Source organism: Sander vitreus, chromosome 6 (genome assembly GCF_031162955.1).
Source record: "Sander vitreus isolate 19-12246 chromosome 6, sanVit1, whole genome shotgun sequence".
Classification (NCBI taxonomy): domain Eukaryota; kingdom Metazoa; phylum Chordata; class Actinopteri; order Perciformes; family Percidae; genus Sander; species Sander vitreus.
This window is the reverse complement of record NC_135860.1, coordinates 1,509,505-1,530,379: the sequence shown is the minus strand read 5'-3', so window position 1 is coordinate 1,530,379 and position 20,875 is coordinate 1,509,505. Positions and strand designations below refer to the sequence as shown.

The 20,875-nt window shown below is 41.6% G+C and overlaps 1 protein-coding gene across 2 annotated transcripts; it reads left to right on the top strand.

Moving 5' to 3' along the window:
• Positions 1 to 18: 18 nt before the first annotated feature.
• Positions 19 to 20,257, top strand: dek (DEK proto-oncogene). Of its 2 annotated transcripts, XM_078252021.1 has the most exons (12): positions 19 to 117; positions 2,489 to 2,642; positions 3,665 to 3,757; positions 3,914 to 4,023; positions 6,461 to 6,555; positions 8,465 to 8,594; positions 9,087 to 9,449; positions 11,750 to 11,914; positions 14,424 to 14,514; positions 16,377 to 16,519; positions 16,648 to 16,716; positions 19,053 to 20,257. In XM_078252021.1, the coding sequence occupies exons 2-12, from the start codon at positions 2,519 to 2,521 to the stop codon at positions 19,062 to 19,064; spliced, it is 1,395 nt and encodes a 464-aa protein (XP_078108147.1). In that variant the 5' UTR covers positions 19 to 117; positions 2,489 to 2,518; the 3' UTR covers positions 19,065 to 20,257. The 2 variants fall into 2 exon arrangements, with proteins under 2 accessions (XP_078108147.1, XP_078108148.1); XM_078252022.1 differs by lacking the exons at positions 14,424 to 14,514; positions 16,377 to 16,519; positions 16,648 to 16,716; positions 19,053 to 20,257 and adding an exon at positions 12,187 to 12,708.
• Positions 20,258 to 20,875: the final 618 nt, after the last annotated feature.

Below are 20,875 nucleotides of genomic sequence, written 5' to 3'. Positions count from 1 at the left end.
TCCAATCAGTGGAGTAGCCGCAGCAGTAATCCCCGCCTCCCAGATAAACCGCCATCATGAAATTGAAAACAAGAAACTAGACAAGACACGCAGTCCACTCTGCTTCAAAACAACAAGGTAAACTTTTAATAGCTTCTCGGCTAACGTGAGCTCAGTGAGAGTTTGGATACATGGTGGCATTTATGCGGACTTTGTCGCATAGCTTTATCAGGTTGTACTATCGTTATTTCGCTGTAATTATCGCACAGCAGTGGTTAAACGTTACATTACGGTAGCTAACGTCAGTTGTTAGCTAGCTGTATAGCGCGCCAATTCGCACGGGCGTTTATTTTGAATGAATAAAGACACAAACCCGCATCAGCGTAATACATATAGTAAGCCGAATGTTTCCTAAGAAACTCCGAAAGATCTGCGACTCGTATTTCATTTACTGACACAAGTTGGGGTTGAATTCAAGAGGAGATTCCGCTCATTGTAAGTGGATTCACGGCTTAACGTCAGCTAGTGCTAGCTAAATGCGTCTGCTCTTGCTGCCAAACACCATTGACAAGTCTGTCGTTTTTGTGTATAAAAGCTCCTAGCTGGTAAAACACGAGTTCACAATGCTAAATGTTTATACTTACTGAATCATTAGAAGCCAAGATTATGTCCGGCATACGTCTAATACACCAGACTATATTAACTAAAGGACATTTCATAACGTTATCTGATGTTGCTTAACCAGAATCAGAAAAGGTTTTATTGCCAAGTACGTTTTTTAACACATACAGGGAATTTGTTTTGGTGTTGTTGGTGCACGACACACATTCTTTAGAAGGAATATTAAACAATATAAGTATAGGTACAAACAATATAAGTATATTTACACAGTATGTATTAAGTTAAAAAATAAAGAATAAATAAAAAATAAAGAGCAAAGTGCATTACAGCAGAGAGAGAACAGTGGCATGAAGGTGGAGAGTCAGGGTGGGGTCCGGGCCTTGTTAATAAGGCTAGTGGCTGAGGGGAAAAAGCTGTTCATGTGAGGTTTTGGTCCTGATGGACCTCAGCCTCCTGCCAGAGGGGAGTGTCTCAAAGAGTTTGTGTCTGGGGTGGGAGGGGTTGGCCACAAGCACGATCCAGCACGCTTCAGAGTCCTGGTGGCGTAAAGGTCCTGGAGCGGTGGCAGATTGCAGCCAATCACCTTCTCTGCTGATCGAATGACACGCTGCAGTCTGCCCTTGTCCTTGGCTGTGCTAGCAGCGTACCAGATGGTGATGGAGGATGTGAGGATGGACTCAATGATGGCTGTGTAGAAGTGCACCATCATTGTCGTTACTTAACGTTACTTTATTTGCACATACTGTAACTTTAACTGTTACAGTGTGCATTACTGTATTATTGCATTTTAAATGTATTGTATTTCATTGTTTTTCTCCTTTTTTAGTACAATTGTTAATGCCTTTCTGGTATACGTGCAGTTCAGTGTCCCAAATTCCCCATACAATGTCCTTAATTAATTATGAACCTGCTAAACCACCTGTGCTACTCTAACCTTAACCTGTCTCAAGTAAGACCATCATCATCTGGGACACTCAGTTTTTGGAAAATAATTTGGGACACAAAACTGCACGTAAGCCTGCCTTTCTATTTCTAGCTAGTTTTATTGCTGTTGCACAATTCATGTTGTTCTAGTGAAGACCTTTACATTGCGGAGATGTGTTGTCCATGATCTTTATATACTGTCTATGGTTGGCATCCATTTGTAATGCATTAGGAATTATGGACAGGGGGACATTTTCCAAATTAGTCTCCTCATCCACACACCCACTCTAGCACCACCGCCACCACCCACCCTTAGCTCTAATGCACAGGTAATTCCATTAGGCCCTAAATCAATCATGTTCCATTGCTGTCTTGTTCTCATCAGTTGCTTTAACTACACTTTAAAGAGGGACAGATGTGCCAAGCATGGAACAAAGCATCAATAAATTAAGCATATATATATATATATCCTAGTTCCTGAAGATTCTTAAAAGTTTTTGTTGTTGTTTTTTTAAATAACCTCAGGGAACCTTTCCTAAAGAGTATCAAAAGATTTTTTACACTGGCTAGTTTTTGAATGGAATTTGTACATCATGCCCTCACACGTCACACAAGATGTATATTTAACCAATCCCACAGGGTAAGATTATTTTAGATCCAGCAGCATTGTGACAAGTTCTTGGACACACCTTTCACATTCAAGTGTGTGGGGATATTATTTCATTTTTAGTAAATGTATACCCATCCTTAAATGTAAAGAGTAAAACGTTTTTATTCACATACATGATGCTTTATTTCTATGCATGTCGTTGTTGTTGTAAATTCATATCTGGCTACAAGGCTCCATAAACACTAATTAATTTGGTGTGTGTATTCCTGATCATGTGTAAAACACATTCGTTGCCAGACCAGTACAGGGGGGGGTTACAGCGGTATAAATGCATGTTTATCCTTCTCCTGTTAGGATTAATCAGACGGACTGAGGCAGTGCGATATGAGTGAGATGGCGGACGAAGCAAGGGACGGCTCTGCAGTGTCAGAGGAAGAAGTGGAGGACCTGCAGGAGACGTCGCAGGAAGACCTGTCGAGTCCGAAGAAAAGCAGCGCCAAAATATCTGGTAAAAGAAAAGGAATCGTTTACTCCCGTGTTCAGTCATCTCGAATGAGCAACTAAAATAGCACCTGACACTGATGAAATCCATCTGTGGTAGTGAGACCTGTAACACCACTTCAAGGCTACATCTACACTACTACGTGTTGGTTTAAAAAACAAATATCTTTAGCTACATTTACTGCTCTGGCGTTTCTGAGCCCCTAAAACGGAGATTTGGAAACACTACTGCCCCTGTTTTGGTTTGAAAACTCCGGAGATGCTTTGTATTCTGGACAGGCACAAAGGAGACCTTTGGAAACAAGGACGCACGTCAGTCAGTCTTATTGGTTAGGTAGCGTACATACTTTTCAGTAACAGTTCAACCTCGTCCTCACTCCAAGATAATAAATCCCTGCTCTTACTTTTCACCGTTGTTCTTGCTCCAAAGTATTTTCAACTTATTCATCCAAGATTTATAACCGCGGAGTAACGCCGGACAATCTGCTTCCTGTTTACAACGCCATGCACATGCCCAGTGTGTGTGTGTGTGTGTGTGAATGGTCGTGTGATATGTGTTATCAGACGTTTTAATATGGACAGAGATTAGTTCCGCTACTGGAGATAGGACTCTTGTGTGGACAGAGATTGCGTTTGTCTCAAAACTACTTGAATGAAAACGTAGCAGTGGTAGTAGTCTAGCCTTAAACACACACAGGAATAATTCATTTTCATGCTTTCAAACCATGTGTGTGCTGTTCATACAGGGTGCTGTTACCTTTTGAGGGCCCTATCTTGCACCCAGCGCAGCGCAAAGCCCTACGCAAGTGTCTTTGCTAGTTTAAGACGGATGCAGTTGTCAATTTCGCGTCCAGCACCCACGTCGTTTAAATAGCAAATGCACCTGCGCCCATGGGCGTGCTGGTCTTATAGTGAGGTGTGTTCAGAGGCATTCTGGGCGTATTGCTATCTTGAGGCAGCGGGAAGTATTTCAGTATTAGGCAAAGAAAATTAACTGAAATAAGCCGGTAATGCTCATTTATTTTTCAGGTGAAATCATCGAAGGCAAGCGGGCAAAGAAGACAGTCGAGAGGCTCGATTTCCAGGCACCAAAACAAAAGGAGAAGCTCAAGACTGGAGATGGTAAATATTTAACTACAACAGACAGAACTTTGTGGTGTTGTTTTTTTTGCATTTTGTTTTAACAGTATGTGAGTATTTGTCATTTAAAGATGATCTATTCAAGCGTTTGCCGACACGTGTGAAAACTGTCCACTTGTTTTATTTTCCGTATTTCAGGTAGCGGAGATAAATTGGGAGACATTCCACGTATCGGCTTCCAGATCAATAAGATAAAGGCAGCTGACCTGAAACCTCTTCACGCCATCCTGTTCGACAGACAGGGAAAGGTACACTCCTGGAGGATTTTAAAATGTACATATTATGAAAAAAATCACTTTTTCTGGGATTTGGGGTGTTATTTTGTGTCTCTGATGCTTCCACACGCATACAAACTTTGAAAAAAAAAAAAACTATCCATGCTGTTCTGAGTGAGATACGGTTTCTGAATGTGTCCTGCCTTCAGTCTCCGGGTGAGCTGTTCAAAATCTGCACGGCTTTCTACGTCACTAGCCGAAACGGGGGGCCTAGAGGGCTAACCGTTAGCATGCTAGCGCTAGCAAGCTAGCTCGTTCTCAATGGCAAAACACTGCTACAACACACACAAATTCACCCTAATCTACAAAATAAATGGTATAGAACTACTTCCATGTCCCTGTTCTGCAGGTATTCCACGCAAAGTTGGAAGTGCGCCCTCGTTTAGAAGAAGTCTCCCAGCTAATCCTGCCTTGTACAGGCCGAAGTTGAAGAAACAGCTAGCTAGCTGATGTAGTCCTTACCTAGCTATTGAGCATGTAGTCCTTACCTAGCTACTGAGCACGTAGTCCTTACCTAGCTACTGAGCACGTAGTCCTTACCTAGCTACTGAGCACGTAGTCCTTACCTAGCTACTGAGCACGTAGTCCTTACCTAGCTACTGAGCACGTAGTCCTTACCTAGCTACTGAGCACGTAGTCCTTACCTAGCTACTGAGCACGTAGTCCTTACCTAGCTACTGAGCACGTAGTCCTTACCTAGCTACTGAGCAGGTATTCCTTACCTAGCTATTGAGCATGTAGTCCTTACCTAGCTACTGAGCATGTGCGACTGACAACAAAGATGTTCCAGCAGTGAGAGGTCTCACTCTGTAGCTAAAACAGAGACCTGAACACAGGGTGAAAAGAGGAGCTGCAGCAATGTGCAGTACAACAAATATATGGTGTTTTTTGATAATTAAACCATGTAAACCTATTCTCAAAATAATAATTATGAACCTGAAAATTAGCATAATATGGCCACTTTAAGATGATCCAACATAAAGACCGACACAAAATATTTTTATTCGGTTCTAGGTTAACTTATTTTAAACAGGTCTTAGTTTTTCTACGTCAACGCAACGCTTCCTCTAATGCTCTTTTCTTTGGTATTTATTCCGCGGAGTTGTAGTTCTTTCTTTCGCTTTAGTCCAAATATAATTTCACTGTATTTCGACTACAATGAGACCAAATTGCAACTTGTATATCAGCCAATCAGCTTTTGTGTTATTGGCGTGAGTCTCTTTCAGATTGTACCACAGACAGATTTTATTCTTCAGCTTTGGGAAAGTGCAAGTTTAGCGATACTTGGCTTGAAAAAACTGAATTTAGGGCTTAGTTGATGCCTTGATATAGGTCTTAAATTTCATTCATAATGGTCTTAAAAAGGTCTTAAATTTGACTTGGTGAAACCTGCAGAAACACTGTTATGGGAGTGAAGTATATTGATTTGAGTCTGTATTTTCTTTTTCACATAATTTATTACATAAATTGCTAAGAGCAGGGTTTCCGCGGGGTCTTAAAAAGTCTAAAAGTATTGTCTTCTAGGTCTTAAATAATTTTAAACAGGTCTTACATTTTCCTACGTCCATGTAACGTTACCTGTAATGCTCATTGAAATGTTTTTTTATTTTTTATTCTGTGGTGTTATATATATCTCTCTCATTTGCTGTATATGTACGGATCATTATCACTCTGTCGCTTTTACTCTATTTAAATACATTTATTTACTTTACAAGTACGTTTGTGACTCTGCATTTTGTTGTACTTTAATGTCATCATTATAGGTCTTAAATTTCATTCATAAAGGTCTTAAAAATGTCTTTTAAAAGTCTTAAATTTGACTTTTTAAAACCTGCAGAAACCCTGAAGAGAGACGGTTCTTTTTCACAACTTTATATGAATGCAGATTGGAAAACTTTATATAAATGGATGGATACATTTGTGGTGTAGTTCAAATAGTTGATCTAGTCTTTTTAACCCTTGTGTTGGCCCGTTTTCAAAGTTGTTCATCTCAGAAATATGGGTTTCTTACAACCAAATTGCCCCAAAATAACTTGGATGTGTGCATGTAGGTTGTATGGGACCCATGCAACATTCTTCACAGGTAAAATTAATGATTACTTCCATTGAATTTTGGTTTTATTCAATTTCATATCATTTGAAAAAATCAGTTTAAATGGTTTTAGAACAGTCTCCTGACTAAACTTCGACATAAACCAGTCTGTGATCCACTCAACATCCTCTGATCTTAACTATTAGTCAAGATAATTCATAATTTCTGCTTTTTTCTAACTCCAAAATTAGGTAAAATGTCATATACATTAGGTTTAATGACCATACATTTTTTTTTAAAAGCGTTGACAAAAGTGACAAACGTCATTTACTAGGAGAACAATTACTATTGTGAAACTAATGTTTGTTCTTTCATCAGATGGCCCTGTTAAAGAAGAACCTGCGTCTGTTTAACGGCTTTCCTTTTGACGCCGACAGCGAACAGTACACCAAGAAACGAGAAAAACTCCTCAAGTAAGTTTCTGGGAGGCAACACTTTTCCTTTTCTGTCATCATGTGGAATCGGAGGATTGATTTTGGTTTTCTTGTTTCCAAAATATAAAGATAGAAAGTGGTGTCTGATTGTGATTGGAAAACTTGCTCTGATAGCGTGTTCAAACCAAGGCAAAATAAAATATTTGCGTAACACCATTCGCGTGAGTTTGATCGCGGGATCATATTTGGATTGTTTGTGTTTACTTGCGTACCCACCGGCTCTGTTGTAAAGGCTAACGGTGCTCGGTTAGCACAATGACATGTTAGAGAGCACAGCCGAAACATTTGTCATAAACTAAGTAAGTAACAAACGATGCTAACGGCATTAATAACTAAGCCAAACGGTGCCGTCACTACTATTTTAGTGATTTATAAGCAACCTGTTTCCAGCAGATTGTCTCGTTACTGAGAATACAGCTATTAGAAGGTAATATATAAGTAGAAGCTAACTCTGACAGCTAACATTAACTCTAGCTGTCTCCATGAAGCTCCCAGCTAAACTAACGTTACTATACCTCGCAACGCAGTTAGAAAACAAGAATGAGCTAACTAATGTTAACATAAGCACTTTGGCTCGGTGGAAGTCGATCTTAAAGTCATGTTAAAACTATTTCCCATCCATCTTACGATTTCCAGCCGCAGCCTGTCACTCCCCTGTGTACTAACGTTACTCGGTACTTAACGTTAGCTCGGTAATGTTGTACTAACGTATGGTACGTAAAGTTAGCTTAGACCTCACAATGCCTTGTGTTTCTCACTCCCGCTAAGTTATTGTTCATAAGACGTGACATGAGTGACACATGCGGGTAGGCCAAGGCGAGAAGAGGAAGATGAGCTAATGTTAGCCAACATATTTATAAAAAAAGTCACAATCGAATAGTAATTTCAGCATTTGAAAGTATTGCTTTTTTCTTTTTTACTATTCAAATTATATTTGAATTTCGGCATTCGTTCCAACAGCCCTATCCCACACATAGACTAATTTGTGGCGTTGCGCCACAGAATCAACACTGGCCGCCACATAATGCGTTTTGTTATTCTTTTTTTTTCTTTATTTAAAACGCGCATCTTATTCGTTCATTCCTTTCCCTCCTCTCCCCCCGTCTCTCTGTCACTCACGCGTCTCTCTCACATAGGCTACACACACAGGACACAGCCCCTCCCCTCCATGCACACCGCGTCTGTCTCCATAAAAACGAGATCATCCCTGGAAGCGTGGAAGCATGGCCTATTTGGTGCTGAGAAGACGGCTGGCGAAATCCGTAGCGAAGTGGCAGTCGGGAGAGTTGGGACTAACTAATGTTTTACTGCCTACTCCAGGGAGACGTTACGTCTGATGTCTGCCACTTCAAGCGCAACGTGAAGTACACATTGTGCCGTTTTTTTATTTGCAATAAACAGACAAAACGTATGCCGAAATAACAACATCATGATGTAGATTTGTAAAAGAAAAGTCAGGTTTGTCAGGTCAGGTTTGTCAGGTCAGTCTGCAAGCCGACAAGCAAACAACTGTTAAAATGCTTGTTTTCTGGATGGAGTTTGGTTCCATCAGGGCTCTGCTAACATTGGAGATGCTCCATGAACACAACAACAGAGAGATAATTTCAGAACTTACCAGGTAGTCAAACTTCGCTGCTTACTTTTCCCAAAGAAAACTCCTTTCTAAACACTGATTGGCTTTTGTGACACATGTACACGCGAATTTCTCGAATGTTACAACTCATGTGAATTCGCGGTGCGACACAAATAAGGTGAATTTTGTGTCCTCTCCTCATTTGCGCAGCTCTATTTGCTTCATTCACGCCGCGACTTTGCGTCTTTACTTTGACTTCGTATGGACAAACTGATAACAATAAGCAACAGTGTTTGCTTTTTCTTTTCATCGCAGGAATTCAAACTTAACCAACACAAAACTGAAGGTTGTCTGTGGTGTTTTGGATCTGGAGAAGAAAGGAACCCACGCCGATCTGGTCGACAGGATCCTGACTTTCCTTATTGAACCTAAAAACAGCGGGAAGGTGAGCTGACGTTAAAGGTGTAAAATGAACGTCAAAAGCATCAAGCGCTAACTCAATTCTTAATTGGCCAATGTCACATTCAAATCAAATGTTTATGAAACCGTGACACCAGATCTGGTATAGTATGAGATGCATAAATTGGTGTTGACCAACTGCCACTTTGCTCGTTTGAAAGCCATGATGTCTCTCTCTCTCTCATGGGGGGGCCAAATTCTCTGGCCGGGCAAAGCAGAGAAAGGGGAGGTAACCTTTCCCCTTATGACGTCATAAAGGGAGGATTCCAGATCGGCCCATCTGAGCTTTAATTTTCTCAAAGGCAGAGCAGGATACCCAGGGCTCGGTTTACACCTATCACCATTTCTAGCCACTGGGGGACCATAGGCAGGCTGGGGGAACTCATATTAATGTTAAAAATGCTCATAAAGTGAAATTTTCATGCCATGGGACCTTTTTAAGGGAAGTTCTTCATTCCCACTGTTTGTGCTTTGGCAGCGTCTGCCCGTGAAGAAAAAGAGGAAATCAAAGAAGAAACTGTCTGGCGACGACTCCGAGACCAGCACCAAGAAGAAGAGCAAACCCAAACCCCGAAGCTCGTCCTCCAGTCCCAAGAAGTCCAAAGCCGGAAGCAAGTCCAAAGCCATCGTCATGGACTCGAGCAGCGACGAGGATGACGACGAGGATGATGAGAAGGTGGCGGCTTCAGCTGAGGCCGAGGGATCGGATGCAGAGGACAAACCATCCGAGAAAGAAGAGGACCACTCCGACAAGTCAGAGGAGTCTGCTGAGGAGGAGGAGGAGGAGGAGGAGGAAGAAGAGGAGGAGGAGGAGGAAGAGGAGGAAGACGACGATGATGAGGTGAGGTTTTCTAGGCTGAACACAAAATTAGAAACTAGTTTTTCTGGTAAAGCTCCAAATAAACCCAACTGAATCTTTGATTAATGAAATAATTGATTGATTATTTAAGTAATTTGTCAAGCAAATACACCAAACACTCTTTAGTTTCTTTATTTTGTTTTGTTTTATGTGACAGAAAATTGAAAATCTTTGGACACAATGACACATATTTTGACCAAAGTTGTTTGATCAGTCAATAAAATAATAAGAAGTGCTGTTAAACAGTATATTTATAGAACTTTTACTACTGCAGCCATGTTGGATTGTGATCTCGGGGTTTGTGAGGTTTTCCCGACTTTCTGAATCAGAAACTCGACTTTGGGCAGCATTTAGTTGAAACCACTGACTCTCATAGGAACGTAACGGGGCTCCGCCTCGAACTTCCAAGGTAGATTATGTTTTTTGGCATTAAGGCCTTTTTATTGTGACAGCTTAGACATAATAAGGAAGTGCGAGGGGGAATGACATGCAGGGAAGTGCCGCAGGTCGAATCCGAACCCGTGGCCTCTGCGTCGAGGATTGAGCCTCGATATATGGGCGTGCGATCTACCACTAGGCCACCCAGGCACCCGTTATTCATCCATGGTTGATCACCGTAGGAAGAGGCTGGAGTTGAGTTCAGATTCTTCTTCTCAGAAAACGATTTATTTTCTTTGCAGTTTCCTCTTGAATACATCACTTTCTAGAACTCTTGTTGATCACTGACAAAAGAAATGCCCATAAATTGATTGGACTGACTATAACATAGTTCTATAATCAAAAATAGAATGCATGTTCTCATTCAAGATATTGAGCTGTGAGGGCTTTCATTTAGTTGAATTTTCTGAAAAATACGACTTCCCTGTTCAACTGGAACCAGTGTTGTAGTCGAGTCACCAACTGAGTCGTCCCCTAGCGTTTGAGTCACGAGTCCAGAGAATAGGGACTTAAGTCAGAGTCCAGGACTCGAGTACCCATCACTGCCTATTACACATAAAAGTAGTCTATATCCACGACGTTCCGGTATTGCTTCGTTGCCGCCAGAAATTCCACCGTATGTCCTATTTTTCCCGGCCGGATGTCCGTCCCGTTCTAACCTCCGGTGGATTTGTGAGGACTATGGTTAACTGCTCCTCAGATCTCTGCAGGGTAAATCCAGACAGCTAGCTAGACTATCTGTCCAATCTGAGTTTTCTGTTGCACGACTAACACTATCTTTTGAATGTACACGTTCCACCAAAACAAGTTCCTTCCCGAAACTGTTTTGCAGAGGCACCGTGGCTCCAATCGCCGTTTTGAATGGGAAAATGTCATCCACGTGAATCGTGTAGATCCGAAGAGTTTTTATTTTTTGGGGGGGATCCGGGACCCGGTACTAATATGGCACCGATGCCTTAACGACCGTTATCTACTGGACCGAATAGCAATGCGGATTTCGGTGCCTTATTTAGGTGCCACTTAAATGCCTGCGCTTCTCTCTGATTCTCCGAAAACGGACGTTAGAGGCAACACAAACATCGCCGCACGGGACGCTAGTTAACGCTACACTTGGCAGCAGGTAACGTTAGCCTACCGTTAACTAGCAGCTGTATTAAACACGGTTAAAATGCTGACAGCTAACGCTAAACGGTGTAAAGTGTGACTGTGTTTCACTGTAGAGGATTCAACACCGGGATGTAACAATCTGCAGCTGCCGTCGGAGAAACAACACAGACGGTGCGTTCAATGAAACTGGAAACTACAGCCTCGTGGTGCATTTGAAGTTATTGTAAATGTCCTTTCCTATCTGGTTATTATTTTTGTCGTTCAACAGCAATTTACTAGTGAATGAAGTTATTGTTATACATTATTATTAAATCATTTCATGTTGACCATATGGCCTTAGCAATAAACAAGCCGTTCTTTAATGTCACCAACTGTTGTTTAGTACCCTTTTTTTTTCTTTTTTTACTTTCTTAAAAAGTATCGGTTCAGGCACCGTTAATTATGTATGCGATTCATTTCGATTAATTAATCACAGAGTATGTAATTAATTAGATTAAATTTTTTAATCCTTTGACAGCCCTAATTATTATTATTATTATTATTATTATTATTATTATTAGCAAGTTATTTAAACACCTTTTGTAGAAATTATTCTGTCCCAAGTTTTTTAATCACTTTAAGCTGTTTCTCTTTTATTAATTCCTAATAAGCTTAAGATGCTACACAATCATCTGGTTGCCTTCTTACTTTCATTCCGTAGTCATTTCAGTTTTTAATCCACAAACATTTTGTGCCAGTCTCCCAAATCAAAGTCCGGCAGAGGGAAGTCTGCTTCCAAGAAATCGGCCCCGGTGAAAAGACAGAAGCCGCCGGCAAAGAAGACGGCTCCTCCTAAAAAGAGAGCGAAGAAGGAAGTTTCAGACGCGTCCGAATCAGACGGCGACAGTGAAGCTGAGGAGAAGGTAAAATGCAGTCAAAACATTTTTTTTAAATGGCTTTTAAAATGCTCACGGTGGCAAAGAGTTGAATGGAAAGCAGCTCCAGAGATTATAAGTGTGAACTATGTCTTTATAATCTAAATGATTAGAGTTTAGGGGTGTCCCATCCTCAGTCCATGAACACAGAAGTTGCTGCATTCTGGCTGCTGTCTGTAGATTCCTTCATGCACAACTCGTATTCTTCCAGATGTTTCATACCAGATGTTGTAACAGCGGTGATGTTGTGTATTGTTTAGGGTCCTCGCCACCACCAGACTAATCAGCATTGCAGATTGAACATGTAGCTGGACTTGAATGGCCTTCTTTTGACTGAAAGTACTGCCAAACAACACTTTTTCTGCTCACCAGTTCCATTTCCACTTCCTCACAGCCTGCTGCATTGAAGCTCCACCTACGTAAACACCTTCCTGTAATCAACGGCGCCGTCATCACGTCGACCAGCGTAACGCAAGCGTAGGGTTCGGTGGAAAAGAATTCTAAGGTTCAGCAGAAACCCAACCTCGTCAAAAAGCCCAATATTCGGCCAAATCCTGGATTCGGTGCGTCCCTGGTAACGATACAGCGATCTGGATCACTATATCGATCGCTGCAAATTAAAAATATAGACTTTTTATGGATTTTCTTTTAATGAGAGACAGGAAAAGAGGGGGTGGGGGGAAAAGGGATGACATGCAGCAAAGGGTCATGGGTACATATTTTGAAATTCCCACTTTATATTTATTCTTTTTTATGACTAGAAGAGCTTACTAATAAAATTGTTAAATAGTTTTTTTAGTTGTCTTTTTGTGAGTTGATATAAATCTCATCTACTGTAAATAATCTTAATGATATTGTCATTAATGATCTAATTAATTATATGATCGTTTTCCAAAGAATCTATATAATTATGTAATGTGACCCTAATAGCTAATAGTATCAGACTCAGAAAAGGTTTTATTGCCAAGTACATTTTTTTACACATACAAGGAATTAGTTTTGGTGTTGTATGAGCACGTCACACATTCTCTAAAATAAGTTAAACAAGCAGGTTAAACAGAACAAACAATATAAGTATAAATATGTGTGTGTATATATATACACACATACATGCACACACACACACACACACACAATGTATTAAAAATAAGAGTAATAGTTAAGATAAAAAGAGCAGATTAAGTACAGTGGCATGTAGAGCCAGAGGGGGGGGTGTGGAGAGAGTCAGGGTGGTTTCCGGGACTTGTTAATAAGGCTAGTGGCGGAGGGGGGAAAAACTGTCCTTGTGACGTGAGGTTCTGGTCCTGATGGACCTCAGCCTCCTGCCAGAGGGGGGTGGCTCAAAGAGTTTGTTGCCGGGGTGGGAGGGGTCAGCCACAATCTTTCCAGCACGCTTCAGAGTCCTGGTGGCGTATAGGTCCTGGAGCGGCGGCAGATTGCAGCCAATCACCTTCTCAGCTGACCGAATGACACGTTGCAGTCTGCCCTTGTCCTTGGCTGTGGCAGCAGCGTAGGTAGCCGCAGGAAGTACATCCTCTGTTGTGCTTTCTTGACGAGGGAGCTGATGTTCAGCTCCCACTTGAGGTCCTGGGAGATGGTAGTTCCCAGGAAGAGGAAAGACTCCACAATGTTAATTGTGGAGCCACAGAGGGTGTTGGGGGCAGGTGGGGCTGAGTTCCTCCTGAAGTCCACAACCTTCTCCACTGTCTTTAGAGCATTGAGCTCTAGGTTGTTTTGCTTGCACCACTTCACCAGGTGGTCAGCCTCCAACCTGTAGGCGGAGGATGTAGTGGAGGGCCAGGTTGACTGCATCGTCTACAGACCTATTGGCTCTGTAGGCAAACTGCAGGGGGTCCAGGAGGGGGTCGGTGATGGCTTTGAGGTGAGAAAGCACAAGGTGCTCAAAGGACTTCATAACCACAGAGGTCAGGGCGACGGGTCTGAAGTCATTAAGTCCTGTTGTCCTTGGCTTCTTGGGAACAGGGGTGATTGTTGAGGTCTTGAAACAGGCTGACGTGACATGTCTCCAGTGAGGTGTTAAAAATGTCTGTGAACACTGACGTCACAGCCTCTGTGTACTCATCCAGACTGTTGGTTGCAGTCCTGAACACATCCCAGTCAGTGGAGTCCAAACACGATTGGAGATCCTCCACAGCTACACTGGTCCACTTCCTTGATGTCCTCACTACAGGTTTGCAGAGCTTAAGTTTCTGCCTGTAGGCGGGGATCAGGTGGACCATGACGTGGTCAGATAGTCCCAGTGCAGCACGGGGGACGGCGTGATAAGCATCCCTGACTGTGGTGTAACAGTGATCCAGAATGTTCTCCTGGTTAATATTTAGCATTCTCCAGAGTGTTTGGGGCTTTATTATTATTTACACTCTGTTTTTTTTGCTGCTACAACTGAGTTTTCTTCTGGTCTTTTCTTTAAAGCTTTGTGACGTTCAGCTCTCAGATGTCTTGTGATGATGTTGTTGAGCTGATGTTTGTTTTACAGCCCAAAAAGAAGAAATCGACTCCAGCCAAACGTGCCGCCAAAAGCAAGAAGGCCGACAGCAGCAGCAACAGAAAAAACAACACAAACACAGGTTAGGTCATAATAATCAGGACTGCACGGGTAATTACTAGGGCTGTCAAACGATTAATTTTTTAAAAGTTCTATAGTTAATCGCGATTAATCACATATTTTATCACATGATTAAAATTCTATTATTTTGCATTTCAGAACAGTTTTTAAGTCCATATTAACAATCGAAGGCAATTCTTACCAGTGGATCTTGATTGGGAATCAAATGAATGCAAAGAAAGTTACTTTATGAACTTGATTTTAAGATTTGTAATTATTTATTTACTGTAAACAAAAGAAAAATGTGTGAATGTCATTATTGCACAATTCCTCCAAGTACCTAACTAAAAAACTAAAAATCCCTATCCTTACTAGAGTCAATATAGTGTTTAGTAACTCCTAAATAATGTTGATTACTCACTGACGTCCAGTGATCACTGGTTAATGAGCAGCTCATTTCTGCACCAGTCCGTGTTAACACAGCCCGTCTCCACTCTTACCCGGCGACAGAGAAACAGGCTGAATAGTCCGGTACACTGTTGTTTTCACAACAACAAAAACACAGCAGTCTCTGAACTCACGTTGGGAGTTTCGTTGAAGTTGGACGTAGTCCAGTTTTTGTCTAATGAGCGGACACTTTGAAGCAGGATTGATGGAATAGGTGGCCGGCTAGCGTTAGCTTTCCACCTAGCTAGGTTATACTCCAGCCCCCGTTCGCGTTTCACCGCTGAGGAATGTACCCCGTGATCGCCCGCTCTGGCCTCTGCCTGCTGCTGCTGCCCGCTCCGGCCACCGCTGCTGCCCGCTGGTCAAACTAACCTGTACGGCGGGCCACAGCAAACCTCTTTTTTTTCATTTTTTTTTTTTTTTTCTAACATTCATCTCTTCCTCGCCCCCCGAGGGCCGGTGGTCTAGCATCACGTTAACTGTACTACTATGCTTAGCTCCGTAGGTGGTAGCTCAAGCTTGACGTGCTTCGTGATATTTTAATTCAGCTTTACACAATGTGCATACGGCCTTCGACTTGTCTACGAGCCATCCTGGAGTTTAGGAAAATAAAAAGTTCCATTCAGGATTTCATTGCTGCTGTCTTTCTCCATCATGCCTGCAGCAGCAGGATGTGTTATGAGGAAGTGGAAGCTTGATGATAAGTAACGGTGCTGCAAAGGGTCAAAATAGTAGCCTGTTAGGCACGACGCGAAGCCGAGTGAAGTGTAAAATAAATTAATAAATGCCGGCATGCGATTAAAAAAAAATGAATCGCATCTCGTCGGCCCTTAATCGCATCGCGATTAACGCGTTAACGCTGACAGCCCTAGTAATTACAGATATTATTTTAAGATTGAATATTTACCTGATTGATAATGGTTGAGCTTTATTGACCTTTGCGTTGTCCTCCCTAGTGTTGTTTTTGGAGGCCTGTTTTAAATTTAGTTTTAGTCTAGTCTTTGTGTCAAGCTGTCATTTTAGTTTGGATTAGTTTTAGTTAGTTTATTTTAGTCTAGTCAAGTTTCAGTCGACTAAAAGTCTGAGCATTTTAGTCTTATTTTAGTCAGAATTACCCATAACTATTTTCATCTGACTTTTAGTCAATGAAAATTGTATTTTAGTCTCTTGTTAGTAATGCAATTCTATTTAACCCAGTCACTACAGTAGAAGTACCTAGTACTATAGACAAAACCAACATTTTCTTTTAGCCAAACCCATTTCAAACAAGGTTATCTCATTATATTATTGTTACCTTATAGACTCAAGAATACATCCATTCCAGACACGGAAGACGCTCCGATTTGAATTTTTCCAAAAGTCTGGAGTTCAACTAAAGAGCCTTTTTACCAAAGCGTCTTCTCATTTTCCTCTGTGCTTTTCTGTTTTTGCCTGCAGCCGAGGACAGTTCAGACGACGACGAGCCGCTCATCAAGATGGTGAAGAAGGCGCCGACAGACGAGCAGCTGAAGGAGACGGTGCAGAGTCTGCTGAAGGAGGCCAACCTGGAGGAGATGACCATGAAGCAGATCTGCCAGAGGGTAACCAGCCTCCTCCTGTTTACACACACAGCACTGAGACAGGAGATGCTGTCTGACTCGGGCGTTAAACACTGTAGGTGTTAAAATATTCATTAAATATGAATAAATGAATCATTTATGTTGTCTAGGTGTTTGACACCTACCCGGACCACGACCTGGCCAGCAAGAAGGACTACATCAAACAGACTGTTAAATCTGTGAGTACACACGCACACACACGCACGCACACACACACACACACACACAGATGCACACACAGGCATGCAAATACACGCATGAACACACGCAGACGCACACAAACACACCCACATACATACTGACACACACACTTAGCACTAAATACAGAGATATGAGCGAAATGAAAACGATACATGTAATGAAACAAGACCCATTGGTGTCTGGTTTAACGTTAATGAGTAGGGTTGGGTACCGAGACCCGGTGCTAATACGGCACTGGTGCCTTAATGACCGACACCGGGAAAATGTTGTTATGAGGGGTTATGAGTTTTCAGGTGTGGAAGGGGACAGAGGTTGAGCAAATTGGCATGCTGTGTTGACGTGATGACAAAATACGGTTTGACCATAGTGAAGGGATGCAGTTGGACGATGAGAGGTGGTCTGTGAATAGGCAGCCAGGGCGTTTGTTTGGAGGACAGGGTGGTGACGTATGAGGCCACAGGGGGGAGCAGGTGAGGGTGATCGATCTGGGAGCTGCCATGGTGGGCGGAGAAGAAGAAGAAGACTGCAGGGAAGTGGGGGCGTGTGGGGTAAATAGTCACGCACATGGGGCAGACTGTACAGCGTGCTGTAGGTCGACTGCTTCACTCAACAGCCCAAAAAACAATGTTAATCTTCTATTCAGTGGCTGGTCAAATTTGAACATTCACAAGCCATTTGGCTGGTGGATGAAAAAAGTTAATTTTGAACAGTGTTTGTTTTGAAGACCTCGCTTTAAGAAACTCAACAGGACATCATGACTTCGCGTAAACATACACGCCCACTTTATTAAGCCAAGTGGCGTGTTATCTGTACGCATTTTGAGCTATCCGCGTGTATGTCTACGCTGTTGACAGCAGACGTAAACAAACGAGAAGAAAGCGACGGTTGAGTTTAGGAAACGTGGTCTCCTGGGTGAAAGTCCTGTGTTTGACCCATCCTCCACTAGAGGTGTGAATCTTCACTGATCTTTCAATATCGTGATGCGTCAAATACGTTGTTCTATTAAAGCCATATAGGGTATTTAATTCATAGCTTCTCAATATTCAAAAACAAAACATTCTGCGGTGCTCTAATACTAAATACACTGGATACATAAAACTACAGCACTGAGCACACGGCACTTCCTGAATGTGCAAAACATCAGTACATTCAATTGTAAACAGAAATAATCAATTATGGCCCGGCCGATTATCGATGCAGCATCGTCCGTGTCCACGATTGGATGCATCGATTATTTGATTAATTAAACACCTCTATCCTCCACCCCGACCAACCTCCCTATGCAGATTTTTGGCCTTTCATACTCCTCGCTATGGCGTAAATTCACACGCAATCGCAAGGTAATGTAAGTCAATGGAGGCCAAACGGCGTTGATAAACCTGCTAAAAAGCGAGTATGCGTCTTCATAACGCGCCAATAATGGCATACGAATTGGCGTGTCATACATACACCACTTCATGAGATCAGTCTGAAGAAACTTGACATTTTGGATTCAAAAATGTGTTGCTAGATTGAAAAGAATCAAAGTATTCATAGATAAAGAAATATTCAGTTGCTGTCCCCCCTGCTAGAAGATTGCGCACCAGGTCACTTCAGAACAGTTTATTGAAAGTAGTATAACGTCATTTAACGGGACGTGTCAAAGAGACAGAATTATGCAGTTCCTGTTGGTGTCCAGCAGAGGTCAATGCAGATCAGTGATTACGTCATCTTCATGAGGAAGAAACAGACGCATTTAACAATCAACAGGAAATGACTACGGGAGGAAGGGAGGGAGGGAGGGGAGCAACCAAAACTTAACAGACGAGTTAGTCTCCAACAAAAACATTGGTTTTCTGGTTCTGAAGAATGTGGAGCCACCAGAAATACACATCAGGAGATTAAGCTGCTTTTCTCTGTGTGACCATAAGTCAGACAGTTTTAATGACAGATGAAAACTCACTTATTTATGTATATAGAGATACAAAAGAGATTCACACATTGTACTGAAAGCTCCCAATACATTTATTTAAGTTAGTTTAGATCCAACAGAGATTGTAGACCAGTATTATGACATAAACACCGAGCAGAACAACAAGACTTGGGACAGTTCTGCAGATCACTGAGAAGCATTTTAACACTTGAGTCGAGTATTTCATTCACTGAGGTCAAAGAGATCACATGAACTAAGTGTGTGTGTGTGTGTGTGTGTGTGTGTGTGTGTGTGTGTGTGTGTTGCCACGGTCACTCAAAGTACTTAATGTTTGTTTGCAACATTAGAAATGTTTTCTGTTTGTTATTATCACTTAAATCTTCTTAAAATGTTTCCTCACAGCTCATCACATGAAGATCTGAAGAAGAATGAAGAAACGTCACCGGAGGGAAATCTTCGTTAGTTTCAAATTTGTGATGTTTGTTTTCATACAAAATAGTTTTATACATAATTATGTTTGTTTTTTTCATAAACGTGTGACTTGTGTATAGATTTTCAGCGGTTGTCACCACCATGTTCAGCGTTTTCCGGCAAAGTTAGATTTTATGAGAAAAATGACGTTTGAAAAGAGTAGAACATTTGTTTTTTACACTTTCAGTGACCAGAAGTTCAAATGTTTCCCTCTGTGAGTCGACTTTTAGTCGTCAACGTTTCGGCAGCAGAAGAAAAGAGTCAGACTTGCCAACTCATTCTCACTCCCATCGCTCGGTCAGGTGCCTTTGGCGTTTATTGATGCTAAAAGTCTCCTTTAGCGTCAGATCTAAACGCTCTGGGTCGGGACTATTGGCTTCACTTTTGACGCAGTTAGGTTTAGGAAAAGGTCGTGGGCGGGCTTATACAAAGGTACGTTTACATGATACGCGGGACAAGAACGGGACAGTTGGGTTTAGGTAAAGGAGAACGGGACGGTTGGGTTTAGGTAAAGAAGAACGGGACGGTTGGGTTTAGGTAAAGAAGAACGGGACAGTTGGGTTTAGGTAAAGAAGAACGGGACAGTTGGGTTTAGGTAAAGAAGAACGGGACAGTTGGGTTTAGGAAACGTGACACGCAGGACACGATCCTCTTGGGTGAAAGTCCCGTGTTGTTTGACCTTCCCACCCCCCCCAACCAACCTCTCTACCGTTGTCTCTCTTAGTGCTACGTCATCTTACAGCGCAGCGTAGCTGCTGCTCTCCTCGGTGTGTTCTACACACACGCTGAAGGGAGATTTTTTGCGTCGTATCAGACGCTGACAGCCACTGTCCGAGCGTCCGTATTTTACTATTTTCCCGTAGTTGGGAGTGAGAACGGGTTGGACTTCTCTTTATCTTTTGCTTTTCACTGACAGAAATTCGCCTTTTTTTTATTTCTGGATTAAGATTTGTAAATATGTTTCTAATTAGGTGAAGCTATTTTTGATTGACACACTTTAATTCCTTATTTTCTAGGATTTCCTGCATTTATAGTTTTGTTTGTTTCCTTTTGGTTGTTTTTCTTGGTCAGATGTTAATTCATTGTTGAGTTATTTACTTACTGCTGATTAAAAGTGTACATTTTTTTGAACAAAATTGTCTTAATGTGGTTTGAAATTTGTATGCAACACATCTGCTGTGCAGGGGTCAACACAAGATCATTTTCCTTTCACTTCTTTGGATTTTGACACATTTTAATTGTGACCTGTGTGAACATGTGAAAGAGTAGGACTCTAACAAGTATCTGCAGTCTTTTCTGAAGCTGCTGCTGCCAACATTTGGGATCTGTATGTAAGCAGTGTTCACAAATAAGCTTTGTGAAATGCAACCGTTTGGGGGAATTCTCTCTGTAAATATGAGAAAATAACTTTTACAATGTGACTTCAGTTCTGCTTTGTGTTTTGACTGAAACACTGAAACGGGTCACTTTATTTGTTGCCTTGGTGATCACGGCCGGGTATCGCCAACGCAGGGTCTTAAAAAGTCTAAAATTCGCTGAAGTATTGTGTTCTAGGTCTTAAATCATTTAAAACAGGTTTTTTTTTTTTGACGTTTTTGTTGTTTTTTTGGATGTTTTCATTACATTTTTCAACAATTATTTTAGGGTTTTTTTGGAAATTGTTGATGGTTTTTCCAAAGTTTTCGTCTTCCCTTTTTTTTGCGTTTATTTTTTTTTTTTACACTTTTTTCAATACATTTCTTTTTTTTTTTTTT